This window comes from Bubalus bubalis, chromosome 5 (assembly GCF_019923935.1).
Source record: "Bubalus bubalis isolate 160015118507 breed Murrah chromosome 5, NDDB_SH_1, whole genome shotgun sequence".
NCBI classification, from domain to species: Eukaryota; Metazoa; Chordata; class Mammalia; order Artiodactyla; family Bovidae; genus Bubalus; species Bubalus bubalis.
The window spans coordinates 104,242,070-104,264,943 of record NC_059161.1 but is presented as its reverse complement, the minus strand read 5'-3'; the positions used below and the strand labels follow the sequence as shown (position 1 = coordinate 104,264,943).

Genomic DNA, 22,874 nt, shown 5'->3' with positions numbered 1-22,874 from the left:
GGTTTAGTCTCATTTTTCATGTAACACTGGTCTTGCACTGTATTTTTTACCTTGTAAGACAGAACCATTTCTTTGTTCTTGAAAGTAGGCAAATGAAAGAGATTGATAGAGAGAGAGAGAGAAGAGGATTGATTAATATTTTAAGAGATACAATATATACCTTATTTATTTATTTTTTTGGATGGGACATATTTTACATATTACATATTTTACATATGTACATAATGTACATATTTTACATTTTACATATATCTTCTACCTGGCTTCTTCTTCATTTGGTTCATATTTCTATATTCTACAGGCATTTCTCTACTCTTGCTTTAAGAAGAAAACAATAATTATAGAGAATTACATGGAACACTGGATAAAACACTAATTCCAGAGTTAGAAGGCCTTGATTCTGCTACAAGCTCAGTGATTATCTGTGTACCCTTGGGCAAGTCAGAATTCTTTTCAAGGAGTTTATTTTCTCATCTGAAAAAGGTCATAATAATTCATATCTTGTCTGCTTCACTGGAGTTTTATAAGTTCAAATCAGAGATCATGTAGGCCCTCATTTGAAAAAAAATATTCAGCATGACACAGATGGGAGCATATTGATAGATCTCATATCAATGCCAGTGCTACCATGTTTTTATAACTCATGATTTCTGAAAAGTCAGGAGATTAAAGTCTGGTAGAATTGCTCTGCAAGTAATCTTACTAGTTCCTGGAGGGCTTTTCCAGAGCTGTGCTTTTGTTGGAATATCTGTAACTAGATATGGCTATTCTTCATTTTCTGGGGACATGCCAACTCAGTTGACACAGGCACCAAGGGGCCGTGTGAAGGTTCAGGTCATCTTACTAGTATTTTCCAGGACTTGTGTCTTGGAAAAGGCATCTGGAACATTTTCAAGCTCATTGAAATAGGAGGGAAAGGGGTGGCCCAAAATAAAATGTTTCGGAGGCAGGGTTTATGATGCATTGTGAGGACAGAAACACCTGAATGTGTCAATAACTTTAGAATCGGGCAAGTCTTTAGATGCTCTCTGGTCCAACTGGTGACTTCATAAATGGAAACACTGATGTCTAGAGAAGTGCCCAGTGCTAGAATTAACTAATAGAAAGAGCAAGAAGAGGGCTTGACTCTTGGCTGCCAATTTAGTGCCTGTGGTTCAACAGAGTGGAGCAAGTTTGCTCCTGGAGTCACAGAGATCCGGGATGATGTCATAGGTGCTCTCCCTGTCATTTCTGATGCCAAGCCATTGGATGGCTGGAGATAATGAAATGAGACTCACCCAGTCTCAATAAATATTGATTTTCTTTCTTCACTCTGTTTCATTTTTAAATGCTTATAGGGAGTGGACCCCCTTGCCCAACCCACTGCATCTAACCCTCTCTGGGTTGCCTTTTTCTATTCTTAGGCAGCAAGTCTGAGTAGATCACACTGTTTTATTTAGAAAATTCTTTGCATTTGCTTCTATCTTTGCTACCCAAGCCTGACACTCTAATTTAATGATGATGATGATGCCAAATTCAGCTCTGTTTGTTCTGAGCAGTCTTGTACAGATGGAGGCTGGTGATTTGTGAAGAGGCATTATGTCACATCAAATTTCATTTGGAAGTCCATAAGTATACCTTTTTAAAACAAAAACAAACTGCTTCACTTTCCTGGGGAGGGACATAAATCATGTACTTTTATTACCTCAGAAGATGAGTGCTAATATTTCAAAGGTGACAAGCAATCTCGAAGAATAAATCACAATTTGAGCCCCATTATACTGGAGCTGCTATATACCACAGTGGGGTTTCGAGATGTACAATATTTAATAGAAGATCCAGGCTCCTCTGTCACTATTTCTAATCCTAGAGGGGGCCTTCAGCAGTCTTAAGCATCCTGAGTTAAGGTTGTATCAAGGGTTCCAGCTCAGAGCAGAATTCTACCACCTGTTTTGGGGTCCTGGGTTACTGGAGTCTAAAGTTTGAAAGAGTTAGGGTTTAATTTAAAAGACCCACAGGAATAGTCATGCAGAGTACAGCTTTACTATTTTAACAGAGAGCATCAAACAGAACAAATGCCATGAACATGATGCACAATGACATTCGATTTGGAGATCTGCCTGTTTCCATACATTTCATGGCAGCACCAGGCATGTCTAACATAGTTATAGGCTCGAAAATTTACAGAGAGCTAGAACTGGATCGGGGAGAACAATGCCACATGTGAAGTGAGACTGTGGGTTCAAACCCAGGGTCTTACGCTTACGGACTTTATGCTTTGTACAAGTGATCTCAAAATCTCTGAGCCTCAGTTTCCTTATCATGACATACAGATATCTATCTCCTATAGGAAAAGTCAAATGGAATAAATGGGGTGCTGCTGTGCTACCTGTGGAGTGCCTAACATAGTTTCTGATATGTAGAAATGACAGATTTTGAATATTAACCAGGTGTCAGGGGCTGTTCCTAGTTTTACCTTATGAGGTTAGGAACTATTAGCCTCTTTTTCATTTTCATATCATCCTGTGCCTAATGATGTATTTTTAAAATTTTGATCCATTCTGCCTTCCAGTAGCTAACTTAGTTGTGGTTCTTAGAAAATCTTGCTAGACTGATCTAGACCTTTAGGTTGAGCCTGGCCTTGAGTGTGTTCAACTTCTCCTTTGAGGTTCAGTCTCAGACACAGCTTCTTCTTGCCTCCTGCTGCCGCTACTGCTGCTAAGTCACTTCAGTCATGTCCGACTCTGTGCGACCCCATAGATGGCAGCCCACCAGGCTCCCCCGTCCCTGGGATTCTCCAGGCAAGAACACTGGAGTGGGTTGCCATTTCCTTCTCCAATACGTGAAAGTGAAAAGTGAAAGTCAAGTCGCTCAGTCATGTCCGACTCTTGTGCTGCAGCCTACCAGGCTCCTCCACCCATGGGATTTTCCAGGCAAGAGTACTGGAGTGGGTTGCCATTGCCTTCTCCATTTTGCCTCCTGGCTCTGGGTAAATATCAGAGTAGGAAGGACCATTGCTTGCGAGAGGGACCTGCTTTAGGCAAAACTCCATCACCACCTGAGCTATGGTCAGATTTCTTTTCAGGCTTATATTTAAAACCCTCATTGCTTTGGGCTCACTCAGTTTCTCTCTCTGAATATCAGTTCGTTCTTTAATTGGGGAGTTCTGTTTATTTTTCTTGATTTGGTAATTTTATAACCTTTTAGGATCTTTTGTCTGTGAACAAAAAGCATTTGTCCTAGGCTCATTTTGAAAAATCTCAGTTGTTTGCTTTTCTCAGGATTTTCTCAAGCTATCCCAGCTCTCTAAAGACGTTGATTGTGTTTTGATTCTCTGTATAATCAGATTTGCTTGTGGAGCACTCTTGAGTCCTCTTGAAACTGTCTGCAGGCTTGTGCCTTTCCCGGAGTTTGGAGAAGCAGTCTTTCTTAGGCAGATGTGTTTCTCCTTGTCCCTTGTCCCCATCCTGAAACCAGGGGAGTTGTCAATTCTTTTCTTTCTTGCATCCTCTTGTCTCAAGGGACCCAACCCATGCCTCTAAACACTTTACTTTCTTTGTCTCCCTACCATTTTTACCAGGAAGTGATTTTTATACCTGATGTTTGTATGATAGAAGATAAGCAACAAAGATAAAGTAGTGACAGTTTAATTTTCTGGTACATTTGTCAAATTTTCTGCCTTATTTTATTCTTTTTGTGGGCTTGCCTGGGTTCAGTCCCTGGGTCAGGAAGATCTCCTGGAGAAGGGAATGGCTACCCACTCTAATAGTCTTGCTTGGAGAATTCCATGGACAGAGGAGCCTGGCAGGCTACAGTCCATGGGGTCACAAAGAGTCAGACATGACTGGCCAATGAACACTTTCACTTTCACCAGGAAATCGAGATATGCCAAGGCTGGAATTACCAATGGTATGAATTGAAAATGAAATGAACTCAATGACACATCAGCAGAGCAGCAGGGCTGTGGTGTGGGCGTGGCTCACATAGAGCAAGGATTGGATAAACCTGTGTGGGAAATTCTCCCTGTGATTTCCTAACATCCTCTTTCTGGTTTTTGAAAATATTTCTGTTCAGGACTTGGCATCCTGTGAAACTAGGTGATAGCTTGGTTGTTAGAATCAAAATAAACTCGTTATGGCTGAATAACTCCTTCAAATCCACATGAGGCTGCTGCCTCTCAGTAGTTATGCAGTGGCCTGAGGGAAATGAGCTAGGAGTTTCTCTGTGGGAGGAGCTGACAAGGGTCTATAACAGAGAAAGATTTATTCTCATCAGTGGCCTGATTGGCAGCTCTGGCCCATAGGCTGAAGACTGCATTGCCTCTAAGGCAAGTCCTGACTAGTTCCTCATCTTAAAAAATGGCTAGGCATCCTAGCAGTATAGAATGAGTTCACTGTAGCTGCATCTCTGTGAGTAAAATACCAGTGTGATTTAGCCTTCAGCTTTCCCTGCTTCAATCTATTCTCTTCACTGCAGCCGAGCTATATTTTAAAATCAGAAATTGGACTTTGTCACCACTGTGATTTAAGCCCAGGCTCCTTATTGTGGCCTCCAGAGCCCAGAAGAGGTGGCCCAAGCTCATCTTCCCAGTTTGTCTTCAAATAGGCAAAGTTCCCTCCTTTAACGAGTTCTTTTCATTCTTTTCTATCTGGTATGTTATTTTTCTCCCCTTCACCTGTTTCATTGCTATTTCAGGTCTTGGATGAACAGTCACTTCTATAGAGAGTCCATCTCTCAACTTCTCAGACTAGGTCAAATCCCTGTTAAATGATCTCACATTATTGGTAGAACATGTAAGTTCTGCTCAGTATCTTGCCAGGCTGTGAGGTCTGTGATGGTGTTTTATTCATCACTCTGCCTTTAAAAGCATAGTAGAGGGCTAATTAGTGTTCTTTGAATGTACAGACTAAATGGTCCTCTCCCTTTATAACTCTGCAAAGACAAAAAGTTTAGGATCTGCAGTTTTCCTTCTGTTTCCTCATCTCCATTCTCAAAGCTGAATTTCTGTTCATTTTTCAAGATCAAATTGAATGATCTCCATTGCAGTGCTTCTCATGGTCATTCTCTGTACTGGTCAGGGTAGACTCAATGGCTTAAATTAACAAAAGCATATTTCTAGGTCATGCAACATGTCCATCATGCGGGTCTGGTGACCTGCTCCTCACTCAGGGACGCAGGCTGAAAGAGCTTCCATTTCTGTGCTTCCATAATTTCCAAGGCAGGAAGAAGGAAATGTGTTAAGTCTGATGCTGGCCCTTAATCTTTCTACCTCAAGGTGGTAGGCTTCTGAGATTCATGCTTGGAAGAGGATGGGAAAGTACAGTTGAATTATTTGCTCAGGAGGAGGAAATCTGGTAATATACTGGATGAGATGTGCTAATGCAGACCAGCCCCCTCTTATATCTGGCTTTTCTTGGTCTCTCAACCCCTCACTTACAGTGATCTATTCTTCCACTCTCACATGGTCAAATAAAAGATCTTGTAATCAGCAACAACTAAATCACCTTTGAAATCTTAGTGTCAAGCACGTCACTCTATAACTCCATCTTCTGCCTTTCCAGCTCCCACACTGTAGTACTCACACTGGAATCATTTCTGCCTCCCTCAGGAGTCCTATTGAAGTTAGGGTTCCCTGGGAAGCAAACTCTGAGATGGAGACTGACATGCAGGAAGCTTAATAGGGATGCAATGCCTATGGAGGAAGGGAAAGATACAGAATTGCGCAGAGGGAGGGGTTAGCTGAATCTCATTGAGTGCTCTGAACCCGGTATAATCTTTCATAATTATCTTGAGTTACTGTTAAGGAGAACCATCCTTCAGTGAATATTGTCCTCAGGGTGGGGGTGTGACTAAGGGTGAGGCAGCTCACATAAGTCAAGGACAGTTTTCCTCAAAGGCTAACAGTTGAAGATTTGTAGCAGGCAGTACTTCCAGCGGCTGGGGGAACAAGTTCTTTAGCTTTGAGCTAGGCAGTGCATTTCAACTCCCTCTTGTTGTCCTCACTTTTTTCCTTAATAACTGCGATTCCTTGGCATCTCATGATCATCAGCTCTTTTCTTGCAACATCAGTTCCCTTGTTTCTCATTTTAATCTATCCTGTTTGTTCAAAAACTCATCTTTGGGTACACCTCTTTCCCACTACCCTGCGCCTTCCCCAGGTATCTGGGTGCATCTGGAGTGAAGCACATGGCCACGCTGACTGCTCTCACTTAGCATTTATGGTCACAGGTCACATGTGCCTCTGTAGCCACCTACTATACTCTCTAGTAAATGGTTTCCTTCCTTCCACTTCCCTGGTGGCTCATATGGTAAAGTCTCTGCCTACAGTGTGGGAGACCCGGGTTCAATCCCTGGGTCGGGAAGATCTCCTGGAGAAGGAAATGGCAACCCACTCCAGTATTCTTGCCTGGAAAATCTCATGGACGAAGGAGCCTGGTAGGCTACTGTCCATGGGGTCACAAAGAGTCTGACACAACTGAGCGACTTCACTTTCCCCAAATAATGACTTCGTACCTTTACCTTTTCCCCTCTCTTTAAACATCTAGTACCACCTCCTTCTCCTAATTCTCAGATGTTACTCACTCATTTCACTGAGAAAATTAAAAAACAAGCAAAGGAACATTACTTCTTCTTTCCACCACCAAATATACCAACTTTCTTCCCTTATCTGTTAGTTTCATTTTGTTGTAAAAATGACTTGCTCCATCTGTGGACTGGAACTCAACTCCTCTTGTCTCCTCCAAGACTTTGCTCCTGCAGAAATCTGCTCTCATTATTTTTGTCTTTATTGAGTCTGTTGCAATATTATGTCTGTTTATGTTTTGATTTTTTTGGCCCTGAGGCATGTGGGGTCTTACATCCCTGACCAGGGATTGAACCTACACCCCCTGCATTGGAAGACAAAGTCTTAACTAGTGGACCATCAGGAAAATCCCTGCTGTCTCTTCTATAATGTCAGTTTTCTTCACTAGTGTTGAATCGTGTCCAGCCGTGTGTAAACATTCTGTGATCTTTTCCAGAACAGTCTTTAAACAAGACTGTCTTTTAACATGGAGTCTCTGTAGAGCTACTACAGTTTTTCTTCTCTTGATGGCAAAACATCTCAAAAAGTTTGCCTTGATTTTCTGTCTCCTTCATCTTTCCTTCTTTCTTTAATTGACTCCACTTTCCCCAAACTTCTCTTAACAGCTCAAGGGCAACAATGAACTTCTTGCCAAATCAAAACATTAATTCTGTCTCTATCTTATTCAGCTTTTTCAGCATCAGGTGACAAACCTGACCATTATTCCTTTCTTGAAACACTTTTCCTCTTGAGTTTTATGATATTCACTCTTCTGTAAAGCATAATGCTTTAATGATGTAAGGAACCAACTTATTTGAGAATTCTATTGTCTTGAGTGCCAGAAAGATCTGAAGCACCTCTAATGATTTCATGCAGTTACTATCCTATCCCAAATTTTTGGGAGAGTCCCTTCCACACCCAAGCTTGATGTATTCATATTATTATACAATTTTTATATTCCTGTTGGCCATTTGTTTTGAAAGCTCATGATACTGTGCACGTAGAATTATTGATTGCCTGAATTCTTTCACTAAGTTTTGATGTTTGTTTCTTAAATTTATGGAAGTCTTGCTGACTATGTCTTCTTTCAGAGCCTCAGTTAACTTTCAAGTATAGGTTAACAGATCTTCAGGACTGAAAAGAATCTGGTATTATTTTGGGGTGTTTTATTCCAGAAACAAATTCATCTAAATTTATTTTTAAAGTAAATAAATGAGTTTTCAGTGCACAGAAATGTAGTTTCTATGCATGAAGATTACTAGGATTTCAGTGATTATCTTAGTCGTAATGCTACATTTGACTAGTGATCATTTTCAGAGTGCTTTCATGAGGTAAATCATAGTAAATAAGAGTTGGACTTTTGATTTCAAATTGTGGATATAGTGTCTTCTTACCGGATGACTTAGTGCCAGACATTTAACTTCTCTAAGCCTCAGTCTAGACTTTAGAATGGTGGTAGTGCTGTACCTCACTCACGGAATTGTATGTGGGTAAATTAGATGGCACACTGAAAGATACAGAGCAGTAGGTTCAGAAGTAACCCTTATGATGAGGGTCATCTGCTAGTAATTAACCAGACTGGAGCTAGAGCTCATATTGGCTATTTTGGATTCCCACAATGTTTTTATTCTTCCCTCTCCCAGGCCATCACACATTAGCAGTCTGAGTAAAATGAGTATAAACCCCTTTTTTAAAACATAAACTCTAGAAAAGACTGAACTCTATGCTTATGGTTGTAGGTTATCTTAATTCTTATCATGAACTTTTTATGAGACAAAAGGTGATGCTCTGATCTCCATTCCAAAGAGAAAAAGGTCTTTTTTGTTGAATCATCCCATTATTCTGTGACATAGGATGCATCTCCAGGTCAAGCGATGAAAGACATTCATTTTCATTAGACAGCAGTTGCTGTCTGTATTCATAGTACAACATGGGAGAAAGTGGCTGCACGATCATTTTGTACCAGATGGATTAAAGCATGTATTAGTAAGAAAAACAAGCAGAGAGAAGCTGAATTCTCTTGATCTCTCTGATGAAAGCCACACTGTGTACAGTGGATACCTAATAAATATTCATTGGTGTCAATGCCTGGACACAGAACTCCTTGATTTGGGACATTAAAATGAAGCATCCTTTTTGGTGAAAGAGTAATAATAGGTTCAGTCTTCAAGCTTCTTGAGTTCTTCACTGTTGTGTCCCACCATGCATCTTTCTAGAAAGATTTTCAGCTTTAGATAGAATCTGCTACACCAGCTGAAATTTGCGCTTAAGCTTTTGTGCTAATGCATCTTGTTTTTTCTCTTGCCTTCCATGGGCATTCATCTTTTCTAATTTCATTGTAAGATGATCACATTCTAGTTCAGTCATTCATCTAACTGTGTTATTGCTTCTTTTTTTCTTCTTCTTCTTCAGATATTGATGAGTGTGCAGCTAAGATGCATTACTGTCATGCCAACACTGTGTGTGTCAACCTGCCCGGGTTATATCGCTGTGACTGTGTCCCAGGGTACATTCGTGTGGATGACTTCTCTTGTACAGGTGAGTGCTAAGAGGCAATGTTGCTTTTCTGATTCAGTCCTTCTCTGCATCGTATCTGTGTTGTTTCATTTAGCTCCAAGTACACTAATACTATTTTTACCAAACTAATTCTTCTCTTTAATTATCTTACCATCAAGTTTTTTTTTAATGATAATTTAAGTCTGCATAATTTATTTCCACTCTTGTTATGTCTGTCTCTGTATGTGTGCACGCATACATTCGTATATGGTTTGAATTTCTCAGTTGCCTATGGTAACACTGAAGGACTTAGAGATTCCTTTTCCAAAAAGAGAAAAGTATCAAACTATTCTCCTTTCATCAAGGTGAAATGTTTTTGTATATAAGAAAATGTACTTTGTTTTCACTGCAAAGGACAAGAGCTTAAATTTAAAGTGTTCAAGAGTGCCTAGTGGGTGGAATTGGGTCTATGGGGAGTCACTCAAGACTTTTCACTGACATATTGTTAGTTTCTCCTCTCTTCTCCCTTCATCACACTGGGCTGTCAGCCCTAAACTGGAATGCCAGGCAATGCGGTTGGTGTCTATGTGTGAGCAGTGCTAGCTTGTGGGCATTTGGTTTGAGGTTCCATTAACATTTAAGTCATGAATATGGAGACATGAGCAGTCAGTTGGCTAGGATGCGAGAAGGTTCTGATTGTGTCTTCTTTTGGATGAAATGTGTTTAAATGCCTGATCTGTAACCTGTAAAAAATGGACTCCTTGAAGATAATATTTCAGTCATGTTATGTATTTCTCTGACTCTTGTATCTTTCTCTTGGTCCTAATGACTTTGGTATATAAACAATGATTTCTTCACTCACAATGGAATTGTACTCATTTCTAAATATTTTGTGTTTTGAATGACCCTTCCAAAAGTACAAAAAGTTACAAAAGTTTGAGAAGTATGTTTGTATCTCCAAATACTTTTATTCTCGTTTGTTGTATTAATAATATTTTAAAGTTACTGTTCTTTGGCTAAAAGGACTAGTGATTTCAGATTGATGAGGTTTCTGACTCCCACAGTTGGTCATGTCTCATTTATCTGTCTTTTACATGATTTTCTTATAAGAAAATCCCTGGATAAAAAGAGATTTCATAAATATTATGCTGAGACATAAACATTTTAAGAGGGCAAAACTCTTGTGGACCTGTCAACACACAATTGAGAAATCTGTGATGTTCTAGATGACTATTACTCTGTTCTCATTGGTCTATCCCTGGTCCTGACCTACGTTAGTTCTGACATTAGGCAGAGGCAGCGAATTGCCTCCCAACACAGCTGTACCTTATCATGCAGCCCAGACCTAATTAAGGCACTGCTGGGTGGAAATTATATGAGAATCCATAACACCTCTGCTCTTTGTCATGGAAAGAGGAAGGCAAGAGCTGGTACTTACTGAAGGCCTATTAAAGACAGGTGCTCTGCTCAGCAGTATGCATATATGGATGAAGATGGAAAATTTATTATTTTTTAAGAACTAGCCCCAGAGTTACTTTTAGAATGAGAGCTGTGTTGTTCGGAGTAAAAGGCAAGGGTATGGGTATCAGTGGGTACTCCATCCCCCCTCTAGAAAAACATAGAGCTACAGGAAAAAATGTATACACACATATTTTGTTTTGTTTGTGTGTATGTTTTGTCTGAGAGAGAATAGAAAAGTTAGAACAAAAGAGAGAAAAAAAAAAGAGGAGAGAGAAACCAGCCAGAGAGCCAAAGGAGCAGTGATCTATGGAGCATTCTATGGAGCAGTGATCCCCTGCCTGTTTGGCACCAGGGACCAGTTTTATGGAAGACAATTTTTCCATGAACTGATTGGGAATGGTTTTGGGATGATTCAAGTGCATTATATTCATTGTTCATTTTATTTCTATTATTATTACCTCAGCTCCACCTCAGATTGTCAGGCGTCAGATACCGGAGGTTGGGGGTGCCTGCCGTAGAGGACAGAGGCCAGTGAAAAACATCCAGGGAAAGGATGGCTGAAAGGATTTTTCAGAATAGGAATATTTAATGTGAGGTGATTTGTTGTGGTGGTTTTGCTGTGTAATATGCAATGTGAGTCTTCCTCATTGACCCTCTAACCTTCAGCAAAATCTGCCGCTTAAAGGTGAACCTCCCCCTTCCCACCCTAAAGAAATTTAAGTTAACATGGCAGACAGCAGAAATGGTACATATGTGTGTATGAAGGATAGCATGACCTCAGAGGCAGAGGTAACTCTTCCTCTCCTTTCCCTGATGCCCAGGGTGCATTTAAACAGACATACGTGCATCATAGTCACCATGGCCTCCTCTCAGGAGTGTCAAAAATCTTGATGAGGGTTTTGGACTTCCCCCCATAGATCATAGGATTGAGGATAAGACCTCCTTCTTTAAAAAAGAAATCTTCCATTGGTCCCAGATTTTTTTTATCTACTGCCCATTTTTCTGCTGCTTTTCACAGCAAACCTCCTCATTGATTTGTCAGTCGTTATTGTCTCCATTGCATGTACTTCCTTCACATCTCCTCTTCCACCCCTCGCATTAAGTCCTCCAGTCTCACCATTCAGCAGAGAGTGTGTTTATCAAGGTCAACCATGAGCCCCGTTTTTCTCAATCTAATCTTATCTTTGTGACCTCTCAGCAGCATTTAGCAGAGCTGACGACATCTTCCTTATTTAAACACATCATTTTTTTTGACCTTTGAGACAATACATTTCCTGATTTTCTTTCTATGTCACTGGTGCCTCCTGCCCAATGTTCCTGGCTATTCTTATCCCTCTGCTGATATCTTAAAGATTAAGGTACTATAGTGCTCTGCCCTAGAACCTTTATAATCTTTTTAGATGTCTGCAATTCAGTATTACAACATTATAGCATCTCTGTCAATAACTCCTAAATTTCTGTCCATTTCCAATCTTTCTCATGAGCTTCTGAATTATATATTCAACTTGACATCTACATATAGGTATTTAATAGGATTTCATATTGACATGCATGAGAGAGAACTCTATTTTTTTTCTAAATTTATTTTGGAGGAACATTGATGGGAATGAGGAGAGCTGAGAGACAAGGTTTCTCCTTGTGGTCATTTCTCCTCTAGACCAGACTCAAGGGCTTCCATTAGACACCTTCGTAGTCAGCTGGAACTCTGACATTCACCTTCGTGTCCTGAAAATAAGTCTGTTAGGCCAAATATGCTCTTGACTCTTCAAGACAGAGCAGGTCCCCACATCTAATCTCTGCCATTTCTTTATTGGTAAAGAAGACTTCTTCCCCCAAGCAGTTATAATCCTCTGTAATAAATGAGGTGTATAGTAAATGCATGCCACTGTAAGATGTGTTTTCAGATGCTTTGTTTCCAGGAAGAAAAATTGCTAGGAGAAATTCACAGGCTTGAAGACATCCTTTTGTTTACCTGACATGGCATTTCTCATTATTGACATTCTTATTTCCAAAGATCATTCTAGTCTCTGTCCCAAGTCAATAAGTACCTGCTGCCACTGCTCAGTTGGCTTTCCAAGTACAGTGGGTCATTTTTTTCTCTTTAATTTTTCTTGGTTTGTCATTTCTCAGGTGCTAACATTTTAGAAGTTAGTAGTCCTATTGAAAATCTGCACTTGATCAAAAATTAGTGATCTTAAAATTAAAGAAGATGTATGACCTTTGGTGATACATTGATTTATTGAATGAATGATTCACTCTTTCATTCATTCACTCACTCTTTCATTTATTCATTTGTATGTCCAATATACAGTTAGTGTCTTTCATGAGTGTTAGGAAATATGACCAAAGAGATGACTGACAAATGACCTGTTTGCCCGGAAGTTCATGGTTAGTGTGGCAATATCTTCAAAGGAGAAAACTCAAATGTGCATTCTCCATCAACAATGTTCCAAATTTACCAAATCAGTTCTTCTTCAAAGTCTTAGAAGAGTTTAGATAAATATTGGGTATTTCACATCCTACAGTGACGGCCCTTGACAAATTCCAGAGAAGTGACCCCAAAATTGACTTTCCCGGTTCTATGCTGTAACAACAGTCCTTTGACAAATTATCCTTATATTCTTACCACAGGCAACAGATACCAAGATGATGCTGGAAATAAAGACAGTACATCAAACAGAGAAGAAATGTTACCTCTTTCTTACTTTTTTCTGGTTATAAAGTGAAAAAGTCATATTTCACGAGATATTAAAAGTTCTGAGGATTCAACATTGAAAATAATTATCTAGAACCTTAAAATGTGGTATAACTCAGTCATTACTGGTGGAGGGAGAGGGGAGCTGGGGGTTCCCTGACATAACTGTGTAGTTTGTGTTAGGCTCCATACTTTTTTCTGGGAGAGTTTTCATTGGTAAATTTGAAAGCATTGGGTCTTTGACACTGGGGAAGTTTTTGACCTTGGAATTTGTGTGTGATTCTAAATCACTTTCTGTTCTGTAAGAGAGCCCCGATTTGCTCTTGTTCTTTTATGAATTTTGAAGTGGGAGAAGTGTCTAAAATTGAGGTTGGGGGGCGGGTGGTTTTCTCTTCCGTGGATCCTTTGATTTTTGCAATGGTCAAGCTGCTTGATTTATCGGTCCCTGACATTCATTTATCCCCAGTTAAAACTCCCTGTGTTTAGGTTGTTTGATAAGATGTTATCATTGAATACTCAGACAGCTTTAAGGAAGAGACTTGTGATTTATGATCAAAGCATGCAGCAATAAGACAGGTACTTGACAGTAATGGGTAAGCATTCATTTTTATGCCAAAAACCTTCCAAAAAGGTAAGAAATAAAGGGAAGAAGTGAAATAACAAGTATCACATGTGATTTCCATTACCTTGCTGCGAGATTTTTTTTTGTTTTAATATTCTTTGGTATTGGCATGGAAGGGAGATTACAGGAAATTAATTTGAAATCAAGTAAATTGAAAGTTAGATGTAATAGTCTTTTAATTTAATGGCTTAAATTTAGTTCCGTATAATCAAAGGTGAGAAAACAGTTTAAAATATGTAAAAGTTAGAAATTTTAGACTCGTTCTCTGGAAAAATATTTTCTTACTAAGATTAATGAAATACAGATCATTTCAAATATTGAGATAACTGGTAACTTTTCAGTGAACAAAGTCATGGGACATGTAGCTGAAGTAGAAAATCTTCCTCCTGGATTAAGCACAGTAGTGAATTACACACTGATTATCCCTATATTTCCAGCACATAGTATGTGCTTGTTTTGGACATATTGTTCTTGTTTATGTTTGACTATCTGGCATCATAGCTGGTGCAAGTTACTAATTATTTGCCTCTCAGTCGAGATAGGGGCTTCCCTGGTGGCTCAGTGGTAAAGAATCTGCCTGCAAAATTCAGGAGATGTGGGTTTGATCCCTGGGTCAGGAAGATCCCCTGGAGAAGGAGATGGCAACCCACTGCAGTATCCTTACCTTGGAAATCCCATGGACAGAGGAGCCTGGCGGGCTACAGTCTGTGGGGTTGCTTAAAGAGTTGGACAAGACTGAGCATCTAAACCAAAAACAGCAATATTCTTATATTCTTACAAATATAAGAATAAAATTCCAGTCATGGATTAGTAGACTACTTTTACTGTAATAGGAAATGCTCTATCAAATGCTTTAGAAGGCCAATCTTTCTAATAAAGATAAGACTACATTTATTGATATATTGAATAAGAAAAGTCAAAATAAGACTTGTACCTTTGGATATTTCAAAACCCACTTAAAAACTCTGTTTCTCTGTGAAACATTTGTCTTTTGTTTTGATTTGTCCTGCATATTCTTTTTTCTTCCCTTTATTTAAACAGACTTTGCCACCCTCCTCTCCCTCCAGAGGAAGTACGTAAAACTAGCATGGCAGGATCCCCAAATTCTAAGTCTTTAGGGCAGAGGTTCTCAACCCTCACCTTAGGTTAGAATCACTTAGGACATGAATTTTAAAAAGTTGATAACCTGAGATTTACCCCTTGGGGTTTTGGTTTACATTTGGTCTAGAGTTGTGACTTGGCTTCAGTGTTTTTTGTTTTTTTAATGTCCAAGTGATTCTAACATGCAGTCAGGGTTGACAGCTCCTGCCTTTGTAGAGCACAGAGGGTTGGAGTTTGGAGAGGAAATGCAGGCAGCGGGAATCAACAATCTGAATTGTAGACTAGAAGAGGATTACTTTGAATGGGTAGTGGGTGACTTGGTGGTTGAAGGTAATTCAAGCAGAGACTTGAGCAGTTTCTGAAGGGAACGGCTCTGCCTCCAAGGCTGCCTTTTGGAATGTGAGATTCTGGAGGGAATGAGGCTGTGGGATGCTCTTCAAGTGGGCCTCATGGGTAGGATCTGTTTCCTGACTGTTGTGATACTGCAAAGAGCCCTTAAAGATAAACGGAACATCTCCATGGTGATGTTCATCTCCTGTGTGTTCACAGGCCCAGGACCAGACTGATCCCTCTCTCTGCCAATGTCAGGGTCACTTGGAATCTTCTAGAACCATGACACCATGAGCTGAAAGAAAAGAATCCTCAAAATGACTGAGACAACATTTCCACAACCCATTAGCTCAGAAAAACAGGAGTTCAGAACCATTCATTAAGTCGAAATGAAATTATAGCAAGCTACTTTATGTGCACTTATGGATTTGTGATGGGACTTCTCTGCCCATCACATGTGAAAAACAGTCAACAAAAGGAGAAAACAGGAGAAATTAAGAGACCCCTCTGAATGGGGTTAATAGAGTGAATGTTTGATTTTCCACATCAATTTTAGTTTTCCACATGTTGTCCTGGAGAAGCCAAAAACCAAATATTTATTAGCAATCAGTTCAGTTCAGTTGCTCAGTTCTGTCCGACTCTTTGCCACCCCATGAACTACAGCGTGCCAGGCCACCCTGTCCATCATTAACTCCTGGAGTTCACCCAAATCCATGTCCATCGAGTCGGTGATGCCATCCTACCATACCCAAGTGGTAGTAAAGAATCTGCCTGCCAAGCAGGAGAAGAGGGTTTGATCCCTGGGTCAGGAGATCCCCTGGAGAAGAAAATGGCAACCTACTCCAGTGTTCTTGCCTGGGAAATTCCATGGCCAGAGGAACTTGGCAGGCTACAGTCCATGGGGTCACAAAAGACTTAGTGACTCAATGACAACATGCATTTACATCACTGTTGAGGCCAGCCTTGAAGCCCTGGTCATATCCACATTTGAGCTGACACAATGAATGCACATTTCTGTTTAATAACCCGTCAAGCTCTCATGTGTTCTTTGTTTCCATCTTAAAGACTTGGTAAATGCATATGTTTAGTTCAGCCTGTACTTTTTTAAGGTATAGTGAAGTATCTTTGGATTATGTTTCCTTTATGTAAGATTATTGAAAATATTTGATTTAGGTCATACCTGAATGGTCTAGTGGTTTTCCCTACTTTGAGGTTCATGACATTGTACAGGAGACAGGGATCAAGACCATCCCCATGGAAAAGAAATGCAAAAAAGCAAAATGGCTATCTGGGGAGGCCTTACAAATAGCTGTGAAAAGAAGAGAAGTGAAAAGCAAAGGAGAAAAGGAAAGATATAAACATGTGAATGCAGAGTTCCAAAGAATAGCAAGAAGAGATAAGAAAGCCTTCTTCAGCGATCAATGCAAAGAAATAGAGGAAAACAACAGAATGGGAAAGACTAGGGATCTCTTCAAGAAAATCAGAGATACCAAAGGAACATTTCATGCAAAGATGGGCTCGATAAAGGACAGAAATGGTATGGACCTAACAGAAGCAGAAGATATTAAGAAGGGAGGGCAAGAATACACAGAAGAACTGTACAAAAAAGATCTTCATGACCCAGATAATCACGATGGTGTGATCACTGACCTAGAGCCAGACATCCTGGAATGTGAAGTCAAGTGGGCCTTAGAAAGCATTTGGCAAAACTAATACAGTTATGTAAAGTTTAAAAATAAAATAAAATTAAAAAAAGAAAGCATCACTACAAACAAAGCTAGTGGAGGTGAAAGAATTCCAGTTGAGCTATTCCAAATCCTGAAAGATGATGCTGTGAAAGTGCTGCACTCAATATGCCAGCAAATTTGGAAAACTCAGCAGTGGCCACAGGACTGGAAAAGGTCAGTTTTCATTCCAATCCCAAAGAAAGAAAGGCAATGCCAAAGAATGCTCAAACTACCGCACAATTGCACTCATCTCACACGCTAGTAAAGTAATGCTCAAAATTCTCCAAGCCAGGCTTCACCAATATGTGAACTGTGAACTTCCTGATGTTCAAGCTGGTTTTAGAAAAGGCAGAGGAACCAGAGATCAAATTGCCAACACCCGCTGGATCATGGAAAAAGCAAGAGAGTTCCAGAAAAACGTCTATTTCTGCTTTATTGACTATGCCAAAGCCTTTGACTGTGTGGATCACAATAAACTTTGGAAACTTCTGAAAGAGATGGGAATACCAGACCACCTGATCTGCCTCTTGAGAAATTTGTATGCAGATAGGAAGCAACAGTTAGAACTGGACATGGAACAACAGACTGATTCCAAATAGGAAAAGGAGTACGTCAAGGCTGTATATTGTCACCCTGCTTATTTAACTCATATGCAGAGTACATCATGAGAAACGCTGGACTGGAAGAAACACAAGCTGGAATCAAGATTGCCAGGAGAAATATCAATCACCTCAGATATGCAGATGACACCACCCTTATGGCAGAAAGTGAAGAGGAACTAAAAAGCCTCTTGATGAAAGTGAAAGTGGAGAGTGAAAAAGTTGGCTTAAAGCTCAACATTCAGAAAACGAAGATCACGGCATCTGTTCCCATCAGTTCATGGGAAATAGATGGGGAAACAGTGGAAACAGTGTCAGACTTTATTTTTCTTGGCTCCAAAATCACTGCAGATGGTGACTGCAGCCATGAAATTAAAAGACACTTACTCCTTGGAAGTAAAGTTATGACCAACCTAGATAACATATTCAAAAGCAGAGATATTACTTTGCCAACAAAGGTTCGTCTAGTCAAGGCTATGGTTTTTCCTGTGGTCATGTATGGATGTGAGAGTTGGACTGTGAAGAAGGCTGAGCGCCGAAGAATTGATGCTTTTGAAGTGTGGTGTTGGAGAAGACTCTTGAGAGTCCCTTGGACTGCAAGGAGATCCAACCAGTCCATTCTGAAGGAGATGAGCCCTGGGATTTCTTTGGAAGGAATGATGCTGAAGCTGAAACTCCAATACTTTGGCCACCTCATGTGAAGAGTTGACTCATTGGAAAAGACTCTGATGCTGGGAGGGATTGGGGGCAGGAGGAGAAGGGGACGACAGAGGATGAGATGGCTGGATGGCATCACTGACTCGATGGATGTGAGCCTCAGTGAACTCTGGAATTTGGTGATGGACAGGGAGGCCTGGCGTGCTGCAATTCATGGGGTCACAAAGAGTCGGACAGGACTGAGCGACTGATCTGATCTGATCCGATTTTATTGAAAATATACATTATTTGTTCTTGGGCCAAAACAAAAGCTCTAAGTTTTCATGGTTAAAATCTAGTGTATGAATTAATATATAAATTCTACTGATTGCAACCTTTGGCAGTGCCATTTTTTAATTTTACTATGTAAATTGGAAAACCATTGAAGTTCTCTGCCCCTTTATCAGTATCCTCTGTATATCTTCACAGAGTTGTTGAAAGATAGACAGTGTAAGTATATTGGTTCATGTTCTTTTACTTAAATAATAAAAGTGAACAAGAAAAACCCAACTCTATTGGCTTAAATGATAAATTTATTCTCCCACAAGAAAAAGTCTAGGACAGTGTTTCCAGAACTAGTATATTTAGCTTCTGTGACATCCTCAGTTTCCTAGATTGTTTCCAACTTTTTACTTTGTTATTTTCATCCTGATACTTTGAAACTTGAGCTAGCTCTCTTCAAGGTTTCAGGATGGCTGAAACAACCCTACATGTCAGATCTTGACTTAACGATGTCCCCAAAGATGATTTCCTTCCTAGAGTTCTTCATTAAGATCAAGGATAACTTTATCAAAGTCCATCCCTAGCATATCTGTTTTCATGTCTCCTTGGCTGAAATATTTTAAAATACTCTGTTAATAAATTTTGCCTCATTGTTGTTCAGTCGCTAAGACATATCCAACTCTTTGTGATTCCATGGACTGCAGCACAGCAGGCTTCTCTGTCCTTCAGCATCTCCCAGAGCTTGCTCAAACTCACGTCCATTGACTCGGTGATGCCATCCAACCATCTATCCTCTGCTGCCCCCCTTCTCTTCCTGCCCTTAATCTTTTCCCAAGCATCAGGGTTTTCCAATGAGTTGCTCTTTGCATCAAGTGGCCAAAGTATTGGGGCTTCAGCATTGGTCCTTCCAATGAATACTCAGGGTTGATTTCTTTTAGGATTGACTGGTTTAATCTCCTTGCTATCCAAGGGACTCTCAAGAGTTTTCCCCACAAGAGTTTTTTCTTTCTCCCTGGTAGCTCAGATGGTAAAGAATATCCCCCTAATGTGGGAGATCCAGGTTTGATCCCTGGGTCGAGATCCTCTGGAGGAGGAAATGGCAATCCACTCCACTATTCTTGCCTGGAGAATTCCATGGACATAGGAACCTGCCGGGCTACAGTCCATGGTATTGTGAAGAGTCAGACATGATTGAATAACTAACCCTAAATTATGCCTTAGAAAAAGCAAATAGAAGTAACTTTAATCAAGATTTATCCCTGAGATGTAGTGCAGGTCCACCTCAGGATAAATAAAGCCCAAGTATTCCTTTATAATACATGAGTTTTATTGTCAAGGAAGGAGATAATATGTGTGCATATGTATAGATCCACAATTGTGTAGGCAACTGACAGCATCTATTAGAGTATATTGAAAGCCTTGAAAACTATTTCAGTTATAGAAGCAATTGAAATAAATGCAATTAGATGCTAGTTATACTAAATTTATAGGGGCTTCCCTCATAGCTCAGTTGGTAAACTGCAATGCAGGAGACCTGCATTCATTTTCTGGGTTGGGAGGATCCCCTGGAGAAGGAAATGGCAACCCACTCCAGTATTCTTTCCTGGAGAATCCCATGGGCAGAAGAGCCTGGCAGGCCACAGTCCATGGGGTCACAAGAGTCGGACATGACTTAGTGACTAAACCGCTACCATACTACATTTGGGGTTTCCCTGGTGGCTCAGTGGTAAAGAATCTACCTACCAATGCAGGAGATGTGGTTTTGATACTTGGGTTGGGAAGATCCCCTGAAGAAGGAAACAGCAACCCACTCTAGTATTCTTGCCTGGGAAATCCCATGGACAGAGGAGCCTCGTGGGCCCTAGTCCTTGGGATCGCAAAGAGTCAGACACTTAGCAACTGAGCAAAACAACATACTTAATTTATATGTATATCTCTGTGTAGATGTATGGATAGATATTATATTTATTTATATACATTTACCCATTTTTGTAGATAGTTGAGGAATCAGGCACCTTTCCATACATTGCTATAAGAATATACATTGATACAAACTTATCAAAAGGCCTGGAAATATTTATTTATAACAACTTATTCTAAAGATAAAATCAATGTTATTTATGTGCAATTTTCATTGTGGCTATTTATTCTACTTATTATTTATAAAAAAAGAAAGTAGAAGGAGCCTAAATAGGAACTAATGAATGTTTGATTGAATAAATTCCATGTATTCATATATGACTTCAACAGATCTTAAAATAGTGTCTAGAAGACAATTCAGTGTCAATGGAAAATTCTTATTATATAATATGTTGAAATTCCAACTGGTATGTATGGTATTTTCCAATCAAAATAATAAATACATAAAAATTGTGCATGGATATACAGAAACAAAAGCAGGGAGTATTCCCCCAGATAAGTATGTAATGTAACAGAGAGTATCTGTGAGTGGAAGTTTATATGTGATATCTTTTTACACTTTTTATACTTTACATGTTTTCCAATTTTTCCATGAAATGGAATGAAATGCAGTGAATCTGTATTATGCTTTTAATATCAGAAACATGTTATTAAAATATTAGAAAACAGAAAATGCTAGATAAAGATGACATCAACTTTTTTCCTCCAAAATATTCAATCATCTTACTAAATCAAATTAAAAAATGTTTTAGACTTGATTGTGCTAATGCTTTTCCTCTGTAGTGACCTAGGTTAGGAGCCTGAAATAAAGGGATTAAAAGCAATGGATTTGCTGGGTAATTTGATTGGATATGGCCTTTGAAGGACACTTGCAGTTATGATGTAATTTTCCTCCTATGTGGGTCATAGCAGGTGGTCTGATAGCCAGGTCCTACCTTTTGTATTTTTCTTAAGCTCTTCTGTCAGGGTTTCCAGATTCCAGGTAGTTGGTCCATTTTCTTCCCACCCCGCCCCTACCCCCCTGAATTGTGGCTAAGTCAAAGTTAGATACTGAGAGAAAAATCCCAGGATTTCCATATAAAAACAATCACTGGAAACATAGAGAATCAGGCAACAGATTCTAGTTCTATGCTTGACACCTGCTCACTGAATGAATGCCACTGTCTCAGCATTTTCCTTTGGACCTTGAAAGATCAAGGATTAACTAGCAGAATAGTTTTCAGTCAGAGGAATGGAATTCCAAATAAGAACTCTTTTGGAAAGAGTTCAGCTTATTATTTTTTTTTTTTTTTAGAAAGAGATAATCACACAAGCTTCTGATTTTCTAATTCTGTGATTCTTTAAGGTATGGTTCTTGACCTCTAGGAAATTATGAGCTCTTTGCAGGTGTGCATGCTCAGTCCTGTCTGACTGTTTGTGACCCAGTGGACTGGGGCCAGCAAAGCTCCTTTGTTCATGACGTTTCCCAGGCAAGAATACTGGAGTGGATTACCATTTCTTTCTCCAGGGGATCTTCCCAACCCAGGGATCAACACGTGTCTCTTGCATTGGCAGGTGGATTTTTTACCACTGAGCCACCTAGGAAGCCCAATACATGGTCTCTTTGGGGGACATGCAATTAACATTTCAGCAGAATAATTTTATAGGGCATAGAGCTGAGTGCTAAAATGTGAGGTGTGGGTAATGCAGGATCACTGGCGCTGGGAATAAAAAGGGGGGGTATAATTACTACATGGTAGAGAATATGTTTTCCAATGGGGGTTTGTTTGGTTTTGATGTTCAGTGGGAGATGGCATAAGAGAATTAAGAAGAAATAGTAGGCATGGTGCTTTAGGCAAGGATCCATCTCCATTTATGTCATGGAGGTACCTGGGTAGGAGTGGGAAACACAGAAGGCTCTGAGTCAGACAAACCTGGGTTCCTTCCCCAACTTTAGGCATTATCAGTAGCATCAACTGAATCAATTTGAATCAACTTTGGGGAAATGGACATGCCTTTCTCTCAGACTCTTATGAGAAGTAAATGAGATACTATTTCTAAAGTGGTTGGAAGAGAGCTAAGCACAGAGCAAATATTCAATAACCGTTAGCTACTACTAGCACTATTTTATGGGTCAGGACTCTAACTTAGGATGCAAGGCGTTAGGGAATGGTCCATAGCTGCAGACCTCAGGAATGTGGAATAGGGCTCGATAGAAATGCCTTCTAACTTCAGAGACTCAGGTGCAACCTCCATCATAGCTCTTTTACAGATGTCTTGTAAATCCTAGTACACTATGGACTTCTGAGGCTCAATAAACATCAACCATTATTAGAGTGACAGATAGAATCTGGGGCTTGGGGCCTAGAGAATCCTTATTTATCCCACAGCTCTGCCCTTTATAAGCTTTGGGATCTCAGAGTGTTGCCTTATGTGCCCTGTGATTCACATTGTAACACCAAGAGAGAAGGTTGGGTTTTAAGGT

The 22,874-nt window shown here is 39.9% G+C and overlaps 1 protein-coding gene across 7 annotated transcripts in view; it reads left to right on the top strand.

Annotated features, from left to right (window-relative positions):
• The window catches only part of NELL1 (neural EGFL like 1), a 1,046,196-nt gene that overhangs the window by 524,616 nt on the left and 498,706 nt on the right, over positions 1-22,874 (top strand). For all 7 annotated transcript variants that reach the window (XM_044943466.2, XM_044943468.2, XM_025286290.3 and 4 more), the window contains one exon: positions 8,954-9,079. In XM_044943466.2, the coding sequence (XP_044799401.2) occupies positions 8,954-9,079 (126 nt within the window). The remainder of the gene's footprint in view (positions 1-8,953; positions 9,080-22,874) is intronic.